Source organism: Podarcis filfolensis, assembly GCF_964270895.1.
Source record: "Podarcis filfolensis genome assembly, chromosome: 13".
NCBI classification, from domain to species: Eukaryota; Metazoa; Chordata; class Lepidosauria; order Squamata; family Lacertidae; genus Podarcis; species Podarcis filfolensis.
Window position 1 is genome coordinate 17,524,884 of NC_139615.1, and position 13,971 is coordinate 17,538,854.

Here is a 13,971-nt window from a genome sequence, read left to right on the forward strand (position 1 = left end):
TTTCTGTATGCTGGTGCAGACGGCAGACAAAGCTGCGCGTGCGCAGTTTGCACCTACAGCCCGAAAAGTGGAGGCGGGTGCGGGGAAAGGAACGAGTACGTGTTGCGCGCTCAGTTTAGCAAAGGAGAGGGGAGGCGGGGGGAGAACGATTCTCTGCGCCTGCGTGTTTCTGAAGTTGAAGGATTCTTTTGCCGGTCCGCAACATAGACCGTGACTCGGTCATGGAGATAGAGTGAGAAAGGGGTAGAGTGATGAAACGATCGAATTTCCAAATAAAAAATGAAAGGAAATCTGCCTTTTGCCGACGTAGAAAGGCGTCGCTCTGAATCATAGAAATGATATGCTGAGACTCTTGTATAAAACTGTGTAGGAAATGGGAGTAAAATGCCAGTTTTTAAACTGTGCATAATTAACCCTGTGCATGATACCCTTCTACAAATTTTCTAGATCTGTAGCATAAACTCGCGAGCACAGTGCTGAACAGCTAAGCAAAGCGCCTGACGTACAGGGGAACTGAAGTCAAAGGCGCTAATGCGCTTGCGGGGGAAAGGAGGCTCCGCCCCCCCGGGCACAAATAAGGAACGAAGGGCGGGAAAGAAGCTTGCGCGTGCGCACTAAGACCAATGTCAGCCCAGAGGTTAGGAACCTACTGCCTTGTATGGTGGGCTTCCCGCCCTCCGTCCCGTTTGAAACGGGCCCAAAGTGAATGCAAAGGCTTTTTCTTCCAGCAGGCGGAAGGAATCACTGCTTTGTCTGTAAGTTGGTGAGAGTATCGCTATTCTCATCAGTTCAGCCAACTTAATGCGTTTTGGGGCAGTGACCTCACCTCCTGTTTGGCTGATCTGATTTGGACCAGGCCCAGTTGCACAGGTGGTGGTGGCGGCACCGTTGTGCGGAAGACCTCTGGCCTGGCTGCTCTGGCCAAGGCTCTGACCGCAAGGAGCCTTCCCTCCCCTGTCCAGGGACAGATTTTGGCCTCCATGGTGTGGCCAAGCCTTTGAAAGTCTTTGACTTTGTTGCTTTGAAGAAAGATGTGCCCCGTTACTGGCTAATGCCTGTTGTATCCCACTTGCAAATTAGGGCCATTTTTGAAAGCCTTTGGAAAGGAAGCTGAACATGCCTGACTGGTAAACCTTGAACTTTCCTAGAATGCTGTGCGCAGCGCGGTTAGCCTTAGGGGCTGGGGTTGTAGGGTTGCCATCCCGTGGCAAGGCCTCCCTCGCTGCCAAGATGGTGAAATACCGGAAGATGCGGAGACCAGTGGAGCCAGAGAACTGGGCGGTGGACTATCGGGAGAGATACATCCCCTTTTCCAAGGACTACCTGGTTGATGCTCTAGTGAAGGTATAACATGGGCTCTGCATGGGTTCATAATAAGTTATGAACATAGTGTTATGACTGGGCTTTTTTTTTTTGCTGGGGTGGGTCAGTCTGTATGATGCCTGAGCCCCTTCTGATCCCCTGGATCCAGCAAGGGTTAAAAGCTAATAGAGAATTCCATTGTTAAATTAGTCCAGCAAAGGTCGTAGTTGCCACCTAAATACCATATAAGTATGGTCATTAGTATAACAGGAGATTGCCCTGTGCCAGACGGCAAATGGGTGGGCCCCCTTCCACACCTGACTGGTAGTGAGAAAGACAGTAGCCAGAGCTCTGTGTCAAAGCTGGGTTGGAATCAGTGTGCAGGCAGAAGCCAGAGAGTGAGAGCCATGCTTGATCTCTGAATCCAACCATGCTTGAATCCAACGCTGTGGCTGGGAGAAGCAAGACTGCTTGCAGTCTTAATGCTGTGAGCCCTTCCATCGTAGGCTAAGGTTGTATATATGTGTAAATAAACCAGATATCCTAAAGACACCACAGTCTCCACTGCCTCTCATTCCAAGGAAACCAAACCTTGGGGAAGTGCCTGGAACCCCTGGAAATCTCACACTGCTCAGAAATTGGGGTGGTGTGCAACAATATGTTGCGTGTCAGACTCAGAATCCTCTTCTCAGCTAGCTTGTCGTACTTAAGATTGTACAGCTAAGCTGAAGCTAAACTTAAATGAATACATATGGCAATTTGCTTACTTTTGCATGAGGCATTCAGATCCTTGGATGCTGTACTGTATCACATTTATTGGCCCAGTAACTTGGGCTACCTTGGTACAGAAGATGTTTTGTTTTACAATGATTGTATGTGTTCTTGGGTGCAACTCATTCTATATTGAAGCCTGCTCCTCCCAGCCACCCACCCCAATCCCAGAGCCTGCTGCATCCTGATGCTTGGTGTGGAAACAGTACGAAACTTTTGCCCTTTAACACATCTTGCATTCTACAAGAGTGCATGGTGTTGAATCTAACAAGCGATGATGGCCCTTCTAGAGAGTTTAAACTCTACTAGGATGGCCCAAGTAGGGGTGTGTGAAGAGCACAGACATTAAGAAATGAATATTTGGGTGTGGGAAAACTTAATGACAATGGCTGGGCCAGGTAAAATTTATGTCTAATAATTTAAGAGTATTTAAGCTGACTTTCAACACACAATCATAAGGTACTGAGCAAGATTAGAAATGCCAGAAGCTGCTAAACTGTATATCACTGTGCATACTTAAGTATAGTAACCAAACTTTGCATGATAGTTCCTGAGATCAAGGAGCAGGTTTTTTCCTGTGTTTGGATACAGTTGGGTGTTCTTCTGAACGAAGATGACAGATTGAACATTTCAAAACTAGCCTGATTTTAACTACTGATTTTTTGGTTTCTTGGAATTTCTGAGCAAAAAGTATGAGGCTGCTCGTATACAATACATTCAGTTAAAGCACTAAAAAATTAATATTAATAGAATAAAATCCGCAGTAAGAAAACTTCAACTAATTTCCAAATATCTGGTATAATAATAATATCTTCATCAGTTCCTTCCTTGAGGAGGAAGGGTGGGATATAAATTAAATAAATACAGGCGGGGTGACCATTTCACACGGGGATTCGATTCCCAACCCCTGCATATGTTGGCAGAGTGCGTATAAGCACATCCCGCCCCCATTATGCCCCTGTTAAGCTGCCTTCTGTGCATTGGTGATCATGCATCAGTTGGATGTGCCTAGAATGGTTGCTTCCTGTAATAGGAAATAATAATAAAAGAATAATAAAAGAGTCGGGGGGAAGTGAATGAGTTTTTTGAAGGGGATTTTTCTGTAGCTCCGAAGCCACTACACTATTTGCTGAACAAGTGTAAAATGAGGGAAGTGAAGGCAGAAAGGGGATGTGGATTATTGAGAAGAGGGCTGTTGTTCCAGAGCAGAAAGGGAAGAAAGGGATACAAGGAGAGGTAAAAGAGAAGCTATAGTTAAGAACTTCTAGCATTCCAGGATTTCCCTGCGGTTCAGAAATTGTATAATGTTACTCTGGAGACCCTTGGGAACTCCATTGTATACATTATTGTCAACCTTATTAACATATTTTTATCTTCAGTATGTGAATGGAATATTTTGATAGGAGCTTTATGTCAGAGAGAAAAGCCCCCCTTTGTGAATTGGGAGAAGGAAGGAAAGAACAGAGTGGCTGCGTGTTCTTGGAGAGCATCAACTTCAGAAGCTAGGTCAAGAGAATGCCTTCCTGACACATTTCATTGACAACCAGATAGGGATAGCTGGTGGCCCTCTGGGCTGGCGACACTGAACAATATGGAGCAGACTTAGTGCTAAGTGTGCAATGAGATCATGTTCCATTGCGAGTAGGTATGTGGGGTGTGGGTGTATATATAAATAGAGAGAGCACTATATGTTTTCCCACCTTGATGTTAACGGTGTATGGAACCTGCAGCAAGCATCTTTTTGTATTTTCTTTTATTTCCATCCAGGATTTCTTTCTTGCTGAATTGGCCACCCCAGCTATAGTCAAGAGACTTATAAAGTAAGGACTAGAAGACTATCTTCTCCTTTCTCCCCCTCCCCTGTGGGAGGTGTAAAACATACAAAAGCCAATTATAAATTACCTAACGTTTGAGCTTCACTCATTCATGTTTATAGTCATAGGAATATAAGAAAATGCTTTGTATCAGGTCAGACTATTTGTTCCTCTAGCTTAAGACTATGTACGCACCATTCATGAAAAGCCCATGACCCCCCCCCCCAATCCTGGGGTCTGTAATTTGTTAAGGGTGCTGGGCAGGGCTTTTTTCAGGGGGAACTCAACAGGAACTCAGTATAGGTGAGCTCCGGCTCCTCTCTGGTGAGCGCCATTGCAATTCTAAGAAAATGAGGGTGGTGGTCACAGTGACATCTTTCTAGAAAAATAGCACTGGTGCCAGGGATTGTAGCTTTGTGATGGGTAAACTCAGATCCCAGGATTCTTTGGAGAAAGCCATGTGCTTTAAATGTATGATGTATATGAAGCCTAAGTATTGACTAGCAGTGGCTCTCCAGAGTCTCAGGCAGCAAGTCCCTTCACATCACCTGATCCCTGATCTCTTATTATATATATATATATATATATATATATAATTTTTATTAATTTCAACATACCAATTCTTATACAATCTTTTTGGACTTCCATCAGACCTCTGATGATCCACCATTTTTATCATTTCTTCTGCATTTCTTAAATTCCTATTGCCGTTAATTATCTTAACTCACAATCCACCTCTTTAACCATTTTTGCAATAATTCAAATAATTTACCTCACAAAACTTCTTGCAAACCTACAAACGTAATCTGGTCATTACGATCCCTGATCTCTTCTATGTGCAAAGCACAGGATCGGCCAATGGACTGTGGTCCCTTTTGTAATAGGAAGCTGACGTGCGTTGTCTTACTTGAAGCTTGGAACATGGAAGCCTTGCTCATAATGACGCCAAGCACCCCAGCTAAAAATGAAACAAGCCACAAATGCTGAAAGGAGCTTTCTGGGAGCCTGGTTCACCACAAAAGCTTGGATCTGCCTAGAACTGGTGGCAGTGTGTGTGTGTGTGTGTGTGTGTGTGTGTGTGTGTGTGTGTGTGTGTGGAGTTCTCCAGTGGAAGCTCATAACTTGTTTATGTATGCAGGGTGTGAATTTAGTAATTAGCGTGCATGTATGTGTGTTACATGTTCTTAATTATATGTAGATCAAACCTGTAAACAACAACAACTTAATCCAACCTTTACTATTGCCTATTATTTATTAAATCTATTAGCTTTTCTTGCTGCAGGCAACTCAAAGCGACTTTATAAAAAAGAAAAACATTAAAACACACACACACACAAGCTTTATAAGGCCATGGATTGTTAACAGCCAAAGGCCTGGTTGAAAAGGAATGTTTTTGCCTGGCGCTTCTACCAATTTGGTGCGCACCAGATGTTTTAGACTAGGACTCCTATCATGGGAGTTGTAGTCAAAAATGCCCAGAGGGCTCCAAATTTGCAAAATTGATTTAATTCTTATCAATCCAGTTGGGGACTAAGTTTTTAAAAAGTTGTTTCAGATTGATAGGGAAGCTTAAGGATAACACTGCTGTAGCAGCATGGAATAATCTGTCAGCCTGTTGCCTCAATTATAACAATATCTCAGGACAAAGTAAGGCATCCTTTTAATAATCTGCTGCAATTCAGCATATCACAACAAACGTATGTAAACAGGTCATTTGGTTCTAAACCACCTTTGGACTAACCTTGTCTGTTCCTTCTTTCAGGAGTTCCACTCTTCTAGTCAAGCAGATCGCGCTACTTTCCTGGCATTTGTCTCTCAAGTGGACTCGTCCCTTCTTCACCGTTACCACTCCATCCTAGAGCAATTACAGGTAATGACAAAGTACGCTCCTTGTGGGGACTGGCCTTGTTTCTGAACGAATTGCTCATCCAAATGCAGAAGGGGTTGGGGAACAGCATGTGCCGGAAGCTAGTGGGAGGCATTGTGATGAGATCCTGGCTTACTCACTAGTTTCCGGGCTCAGAGGTACAGGAACTGATCTTTAAAGCACTCCACAGCTCTGTAATTCCTCAAGGACTGCCTCTCCCCATATGAACCAGCTCAGACCCTGTGGTTTTCATCACAGACCCCTTCTTGCTGTGCTGCACCTGAAGTAGGTACAGATTGTGAATCAGGCCTTCTCAGTGGTGGCCCCCTGTTTGTTAAATGCTCCCTCAGGGTGATGTACCTAGCACCATCCTTGTCAATCTTTAGCTGGCAGGCTAAGGCCTTTTTGTGTGGTCTGCTGAGGTGGTGGTCATCTAGTGGGATGGGTAGGACTTGTCCTTACTACAGTGGTACCTCAGGTTAAGAACTTAATTCATTCTGGAGGACGTCTGTTCTTAACCTGAAACTGTTCTTAACCTGAGGTACCACTTTAGCTAATGGGGCCTGCCGCGCCGCTGCCACACGATTTCTGTTCTCATCCTGAAGCAAAGTTCTTAACCTGAAGCACTATTTCTGGGTTAGCAGAGTCTGTAACCTGAAGCGTCTGTAACCCGAGGTACCACTGTATATTGTAGGAGGAGCGTCAAAGGAATTTTATAGGGCCCATTGTTTTGTATTTCTTATGGTATTAAGTTGTGTTTATGCATTCCATTTTACCTTGACAAATTGCTTCCAGGCTTTTTATTGTGTAAAATGACCGATCAATGCAGTAAATAATAATAACACTGTTGATGGCATTAATACTGGCTATTTATTTCTCCCCTTCCCAGGCTCTCTACGCTCCTATTAATCCCGACCAGGACACACTGCAGGAGTTCTCTCTGACTGATGCTGAGCGGTTAGCAAAAGAACAGGAAGTTTTGGCCAGGATGGATCCATTGCTGGACCAGGCCAACTTCAACAGTTTGTCAGAGGAAACCCTGGCCTATGCCCTTGTGGTTCACCATCCTCAAGATGAAGTCCAGGTGAGACCTGTCCCAGGATAGGGCCATTTTTCCTCCCCGTAACACAATGTGACTCTTAACAAAGCCAGATTCTGTACATACATGTTATGGGAGTTTTCTCACTGCGGAGATTAAGTTCAGGCACAGCTCCACCAGAGGCCCTTCAGCTTCCCTGTGTCTGAGCTTCTTCATATATTCGTATATTCTTCGTATATTATTATACGAGCCAGTTTGATGTAGTGGTTAAGAGTGGTAGTCTCATAATCTGGTGAACTGGGTTCGCGTCTCCACTCCTCTACATGCAGCCTCTGGATGACCTTGGGCCAGTCACACTTCTCTGGAGTCTCTCAGCCCCACTCACCTCATAGAGTGTTTGTTGTGGGGGAGGAAGGGAAAGGAGATTGTTAGCCGCTTTGAGACTCCTTCGGGTAGTGATAAAGCGGGATATCAAATCCAAACTACTCCTCCTCCTCCTCCTCCTCCTCCTCCTCCTCCTCCTCCTCCTTCTTTTTCTTCTTCTTCTTTCTATTAGCCTTCCTGTCATCAGTTTATTATCCTAGGGCTTGAAGCAATAGAATTCATACAAGAACCATGAGAAATTCCTATTAAAATGTACAGAATATTGTTGAAGAGATCAACAGCACAGCATCCCCAGATGTGAAGCTAAAGGCACACCTTTAGAGCAGGTGAACCCATTGGACTCCAGCTCCCAACAGCATCTGGAGGGCTGTAGATTTCATGCACTGCTACATGAAAGCCTTGTGACTTCAGCCCCTGTGTCTCATTTTTACATTGAAAAGTGCTCTCCGTGGTGATCCATTTCCTCAGATTACTTAACATGCTTGGCACTGATTTTTTTTTTTTAAATTTTTGCCACCATTGTAGATTTGGTTCCTTATTTTATAGGCAGGTTGGCCTTATTTATTTATTATTATTTCTTAAATTTGTACATCACATAGTAACATTTATGTACAAATGTTTAAAATAAAAAATAGTGCGCATGCCCTCAAAACATTCACGCTATCGGTCGGTATGGAATGCTCCTTAGCTGTAGTTGCAACACGACCCCCTGCCCCAAAAAGTAAATGTATTTTCATGCCTTCCTTTTTGCAGGTGTCAGTAAATCTGGATCAGTATGAATACATAAGATTCTGGGCTCTTGGCCAACGGTTCGGACCACTGCGTGTGATGACGACCCTTCAGAATCAGAGGGGGTTCTTTGGCACACCTCGGGTTCCACCAGACAGGCAAGTGAAAAATAATAAAAATAGATCCCACCCTGAAATCCTTTTGGGGAGAGCTATTCCCCTGACTCTACATTTGCCTCTCCCAGCTTGTTACACTGTTCAGACTCCCATAAATCTAGGCCTTAGGCTGAAGCTATTGGGAGTTGGAGACCAACTGCATTTGGATTGCAGCAGCTTGGGGAAGTCTGCTCTGCATTAAGTGGACAGGAAGATAGGCAGTGAATACGTTTTGTTCATATGCGGATGGATAATTCAGGGACATACCGTACTGTGGATTCTTGGGCACTTTTTAATCAAAGCAGTTTCCAATAGTTTAGAGACTGAAGGAATTTCTTAACTTTTTTTAAAGTTATGTGAGCATGATCGCTGTTTGAAAAGGAAACTCAGTACTGTTCGTCTGCTGCATCCATGCTTTATTGGTATTTGCCTCCACATGGACAAAATGTGTTTGGCCACTTAGTATGGTGTTTTATCCACCTCAGTTTATTTAATGATAATCTCTTCTGCCTTTCAGTCAACATTGTGTTTTATGGTTCTTGTTCAATACTTTATAATTTTAAATGATACATGTCTAACAATATACAGTACTGAGTAAACTTTGCAGGGTTTTGATGAGTGCTTATACATTGTACCTCAGGTTCCATCTGCACTATACATTTAAAGCAGTATTATACCACTTTAAACAGTCAGGGCTTCTCTCAGAGTCCTGTGAACTGTCGTTTGTTAAGGGTGCCGAGAGTTGTTAGGACTTCCCTGGGAAGAGGGACCAGTTTTTAAAGCACTCTGAGAACTGTACCTCTGTGAGGGGGGTTGGTATCTCCTAACATCCCTCAGCGCCTTTAACATTCTGCAGTTCCTAGGGTTATTTAGGGGAAGTCACCTTAATGACTATCTGCTTATATCTTTAATTGAATTATCTTTTATGTTGCCTTGATATTTTTTGATATACTGGTACAGAAATATTTTATTTATCCATAAATAAAATGAAAATGCTTTCTCTCCTCTGTGGTTTTTTTTATTTTTTGCCCCTTTTCCTCCCAAACCAGACAGTACTTCAAACGGGTGGTGGTGGCTGCCCGGATTAAGAATGCTCACCTCATGCTAAAATGCTTTAAGGACATTCCCCTGGAAGGCCTGGAGCAGTTGCTGCCCGCCGTCAAGGTCCGCACCTCCATCTTCTACAGGGCCCTCCTCAACGGCATGCTGATAGTGAGCGGCTTGGCCGTCTTCGTCAACGTGGGCATGGTGGTGCTTTCTGACCTGAAGATTGGCACCACCTCCCTGCTGCTTTTCTTCGCTGCCTTTATGGCCTTCCGGGCTTGGAAGGTATGCATGATGATGCTGCCGCCGCTATTTCTAGAAAACTGGCCCTGCCTCTTAAAACAGATTGCCAGCCATGTGACCTCTGGTAACATAGCCTTTAAGGAAGGGGCGGACAGTTCCGACGTTGGGGCTGATGGGAGTTGGAGTCCAACAATCAGCATGGTCAATGGCCAGGGATTAAAATAAAAATAAAATAACAGAGTCTGTAGTCCAGCAAGATCTGGAGGTTTCTGCCACTGTTTTGGGGCAGCATTTCCCAATCTATTGGTCACAAAGCCAGTAAGCCAAACATAATTATTACTTCTCATAATTTAACTGTTATGATGAAGATCTCTCCTTGAGATTCCAGAGAGCTGCTGTCAGGTAGACAGATTGGAACAATTGTCTGGTTTTTCTGGACAGAACAGGCCCACATGGTCATACGCACCCTGTCATTTTCTCAAATAGAAGTATCTACCATTTATTCCATTGTGTGGGGTAGTTGGGGGAATTACCCATTGAAGATGCACTTAAAGATACCTTTGCCTTCAGGACAAAACCTGTAATACACACCTCTAAATGCACTACTCTCCCCATGTGGGTACTTGCAGGCTACAAGTCCTCCTTCCTCCTCTCACGCCCTGTCCCTCCTATTGATGGACACTTTGCTAGGGAATCGCAATACATGTCAACCTTGCTCAAAAGCACTGCTGTAACTGTGGCTGTAAACCCAGGAGGCCTGAATCCCAACTTGTCCACTGCTATAGTTAAACTATGGGACTCGCTCCCATAGGAGGCAGGGATCACCACCAACCTGAATGGCTTTAAAAGACGATTAGACAAAATTAATCGATAGGGATAGCAGCGGCTACTACCTGTGATGGCTACGCTGAATACCAGTTGCTGGAAACTGCAAGGGGGCGAGGGCTCTTGTGCTCAGCTCCTGCTTGTAGGATTCTGACAGGCACTTGCGTGGCCGCTGTGAGAACAGGATACTGAGCTTGATGGGCCACTGGCCAAATCCAGGAGGGCTGTTCTTAGCAGTCTTGCTTCCTGTGGACTTTCTTCTTGTTAAAGGTCTTTGGCCAGCGCCGGAATATCCACTCCCTTGAGCTGGTGCACATGCTGTATTACCGCAGCACGTCCAACAACTCTGAGCTACTGGATGCCCTTGCTCTGCGTGCCCAGGAAGAACATGCCAAGGAGGTCATCTTGGCACACAGTTTCCTCCTCCAGCTGCACCAGCACTATCGCCCCCTGGACATAGGTATTTGCCTGGCCTTGGTTCTTTGGGTTGGGGCAGGGTTGAAGCAATGAAAAACTAAGCCATCCCCTGGGATGGGTTTGAACTTGTGAAAGGTTCTTCTCTGACCTCTCTCTCTCTCTCTCTCTCTCTCTCTCTCTCTCTCTCTCTCTCTCTGTCCCCCAGACTCCAAAACCATTGAACGCATGAGGGAAGAGGTTCAGGCTTGGCTGCACCTCCACTCTGGTCTGGATGTAACCTTCTGTGCCGACCGTGCTTGCAGGCATCTCAGGGAACTGGGAGTTGGGGCAGGGGGCTCTCCTGCAACGGGGACCCATCCTGTGACTGGTTAGGAGCTTCCTAGGATTGTTCTGGCCAGCACGTTTGGTTCCTAGTGGTCAGGCCACCTGCTGAGGCCCCTAACGCTGAGCATGTGAGGCTTTGAAGGCGCAGGCAGGGGAATTCTTGCCTTCCCGGGGCATTATGGGAGCAGTGCCCAGGGCTGCAGTTGTCGATGCTGCCCAGAGGCCTCAGGGTTTCTGCTTCTACCACTGCTGTATCTCCCCTGGATGTGTATGTTCCTCCAGGAATCCATGTTGGGAGGAAACTCAAGCATGTAACACCATAAGAGGTGTAAATATCACCCGGCATACAACATTCAACCTCATTACAAGGGGGGCATGTTACACCTCAGACTCAACTATTTGGAAGGCTTGACGGGGGAAGCTTGTTTTTAAAGGTGTCCCTGTTTTTGTAAAAACCCTTTTATTATATGCTGCTGCCTTTAGGGGGGGCTGCCTGCTTTTTCTTGTATCTGAGGAATGTGGGGGCGAAGTTTCTTGCAGGGCTGTTTACATTTGAAATGAGAATGGCATAAAGCAATGAATTGCTTGCGTTTAGGGCAAGATGGGGTTTTAGAAATATTCCTTTGCTCTGCTACTTGGGGGCTTTAAAAAAACATATTAAATCACTTCTATAGCACTTTGAAATTCACAGTATACGCTTACGAGGAATTTGAAGACTACTACGCACTTGGTTTTTGTTTTGCCTGTTTTGTAGAGACCACGGAGGTTGAGACGACACACACACTGCATGGTCTTGGACAACTCAGTAAGTTCATGCAGTGCTTTGACTTGTTAGGGAAGGCCACTCGGCACGTTTCTAGAGGCACTTCTCCATATTATTGCCCCCAGATGTTCCAGCTTCAGGCTGCTATACTGAGAACAGATTGGATGCCTTGGAACAAATTTACGCTCTGAGTTAATGAATGAGCTCCTATGTGTTTTTTAAGTTCCAGTATTGTACTCACTGAACCACGCTGTTTTTTGTTTTCTGGTTGTCAATTGGTCATCAGTCTACAGTTGAGGTTTGGAGTTCAGAAACTTGCACAAGTAGTAGGAATTATTAGGAGGGCTGTTGCTGATGGATTTTGAAGTTGAGGCATCTGCTACCTCCTTTTGATGCATGCAATAAGGTCTTAATTCTACCCTCATGGAGGGTACCTGACTTCTGCTGCCTCCATCTCTAAATAGTGCATGTGTGTTCAGTGTATGTATGTGTGCTTGAGGGGGAACTACTTCACCCTAATGAATGCCCTTGTAACTGAGCAGATGTGATATTGTTCACTGTTTGTTGTGTTAGACTGGGGGCCAGCTGGCCCCCCTGAGCGGTCTCCTGTCCTTTTTTTTATGGGGTGCATGTACCAGCCGTGCCCTCCCGTGCAGTCTCCCATCAGCCATGATGCTGTCTTTGAAGCAGCACCTGCCAGCAAAACCTCAGACAGAGAACTTGACGCAAATAGGAGCAAAGTGGAGGCTGTTTGTGGACACTGGTCTGCTGTTTCAGTCTACAACAGGGCAATGCCTCTGTGATATTTTACATGGTAGCATTGCCCGGATTTTCGCTTTTGATTTCTTCCCTTCCCCAAGAGAGTGCTACCTGAAGTTTTTGTCTCTTGTAACATGTCTCTTACCTACAGGTGTGTAGTGGTGTGAGAAGGCCCTCTAACAACAGCTTGTTCTGAGCTTCTCATGCCTAAAGTGAGCTCTTAGTCTTAAAATAGCAGTGGTTGGGGGTTTTTTGTTTTTGTTTAACCCTCCACCCATGTTGGAAGCCATTGTGGCTCAGGGGAAACTGCATGAATGTCTGTATCTTCGGCGCAATAAAAAAATATTTTCCCATATTGACAAGTTTTCTCCTACTTTTTATTCTGTTTTATTTTGCACTGCTTGGTCCTAAAGTAACTTCACTGAACTGAACAGCCAAGAGGGCAGTGGTTAGTTATGCTTGGATGCATATTATTATTATTATTATTATTATTATTATTATTATTATATTATTTGCTAGTTGTTTTTTCTTGCCTAGGGCAACCCAAAGCACCTTACACCCAAACCTAAAGACAGACAACCCCACCCACCCACATAGATGCATTAAAACTAAGAGGAGAAAAGAAATACATTAGAAACATCCCACAATCCCCTAAAGCTTCCTTGTAGCTCCACACCCTCAAAGTATCCTGTGTGCAATAGGGGCACCAGGAGCCCCTCTTTAACAATCCCTATTTATAATATTTTGCACACTGGAGTTGGATACTTGACTGAGCAAATAACAGCCAGGTATTTGAAAACCGTTAACATTCATTGAACGACGGCATCATTATTTCTGGCTTTCCCTGACTCCCTGTAGCTATGTGTCTCACTTGTATCCCATGAGTTCCTAGGACATTACAGAACAAACAGATACATCATGGTGAGGCACCCACTTGTTCCTGCAGCAAGCAAGACAGGAAGCTCGGCAGTCCTAGGCAGTGATCATGGCCCCCGATGACGGTTTTTGTGTGTTCTTTGTTGGGAGATGCCTGCTGTTAGAGCAGGTGGCCTGTGGGAGATGTTCATGCTGCTGGGTTTTGCTATGGGACCAATGAGCACACAGCTCCCCTTCCCTGACAAATGACACTTTATTGGGGCAGACACACTATATTTTGGGGGGGGGGCAGAGAAACTACCACCCCCTGAGTGACTTTCTTGGCTTCATTGAACATTTTATGGCAGATTAGTGGAGGGGAGATTCTGTTTCTAATATATCACTTTTCCAGCAGTGATAAACTTAGAAAAAGCCAATTATGGCTTTAAAAAAGAAAACCAGCACAAGTGACACAATAAAACAGCCTGCTTCATTGTTTAGTATCCTGCCACTTGCTGACAAGGGCTCCCCACAAAAAATTACTTGAGCTCTCTTATCTTGAGGTTTCCTTCAAGAAGAAAGTTGCCGGAGAGGTTCTGATGCAGTCATATAGCTTCTTGAGCAATGTACAGGATTGCTGATCCTACGCCTTGCCTAATGGTGGAGGTACCACCTAAAAC

General features: G+C 44.8%; 1 protein-coding gene and 1 long non-coding RNA gene across 7 annotated transcripts; both read left to right on the plus strand.

The window, feature by feature from the left end:
- TMEM143 (transmembrane protein 143) lies at positions 1–12,791 on the plus strand. 6 transcript variants are annotated; one of them, XM_083584099.1, is made up of 8 exons: positions 1–95; positions 1,149–1,344; positions 5,650–5,757; positions 6,644–6,838; positions 7,931–8,068; positions 9,115–9,390; positions 10,444–10,633; positions 10,796–12,791. In XM_083584099.1, exons 2-8 carry the CDS (start codon positions 1,150–1,152, stop codon positions 10,960–10,962), a joined length of 1,269 nt encoding a protein of 422 aa, XP_083440225.1. In that variant the 5' UTR covers positions 1–95; position 1,149; the 3' UTR covers positions 10,963–12,791. The 6 variants fall into 6 exon arrangements, with proteins under 6 accessions (XP_083440225.1, XP_083440227.1, XP_083440226.1 ...); XM_083584102.1 differs by lacking the exon at positions 1–95 and adding an exon at positions 144–755 and having other exon boundaries at positions 7,931–8,064; positions 9,111–9,390; XM_083584098.1 differs by lacking the exon at positions 1–95 and adding an exon at positions 145–755.
- Positions 4,545–5,201, plus strand: LOC310748384. The gene is made up of 2 exons (XR_014541313.1): positions 4,545–4,955; positions 4,988–5,201. It is a non-coding gene; the product is annotated as an uncharacterized lncRNA (long non-coding RNA).
- Positions 12,792–13,971: the final 1,180 nt, after the last annotated feature.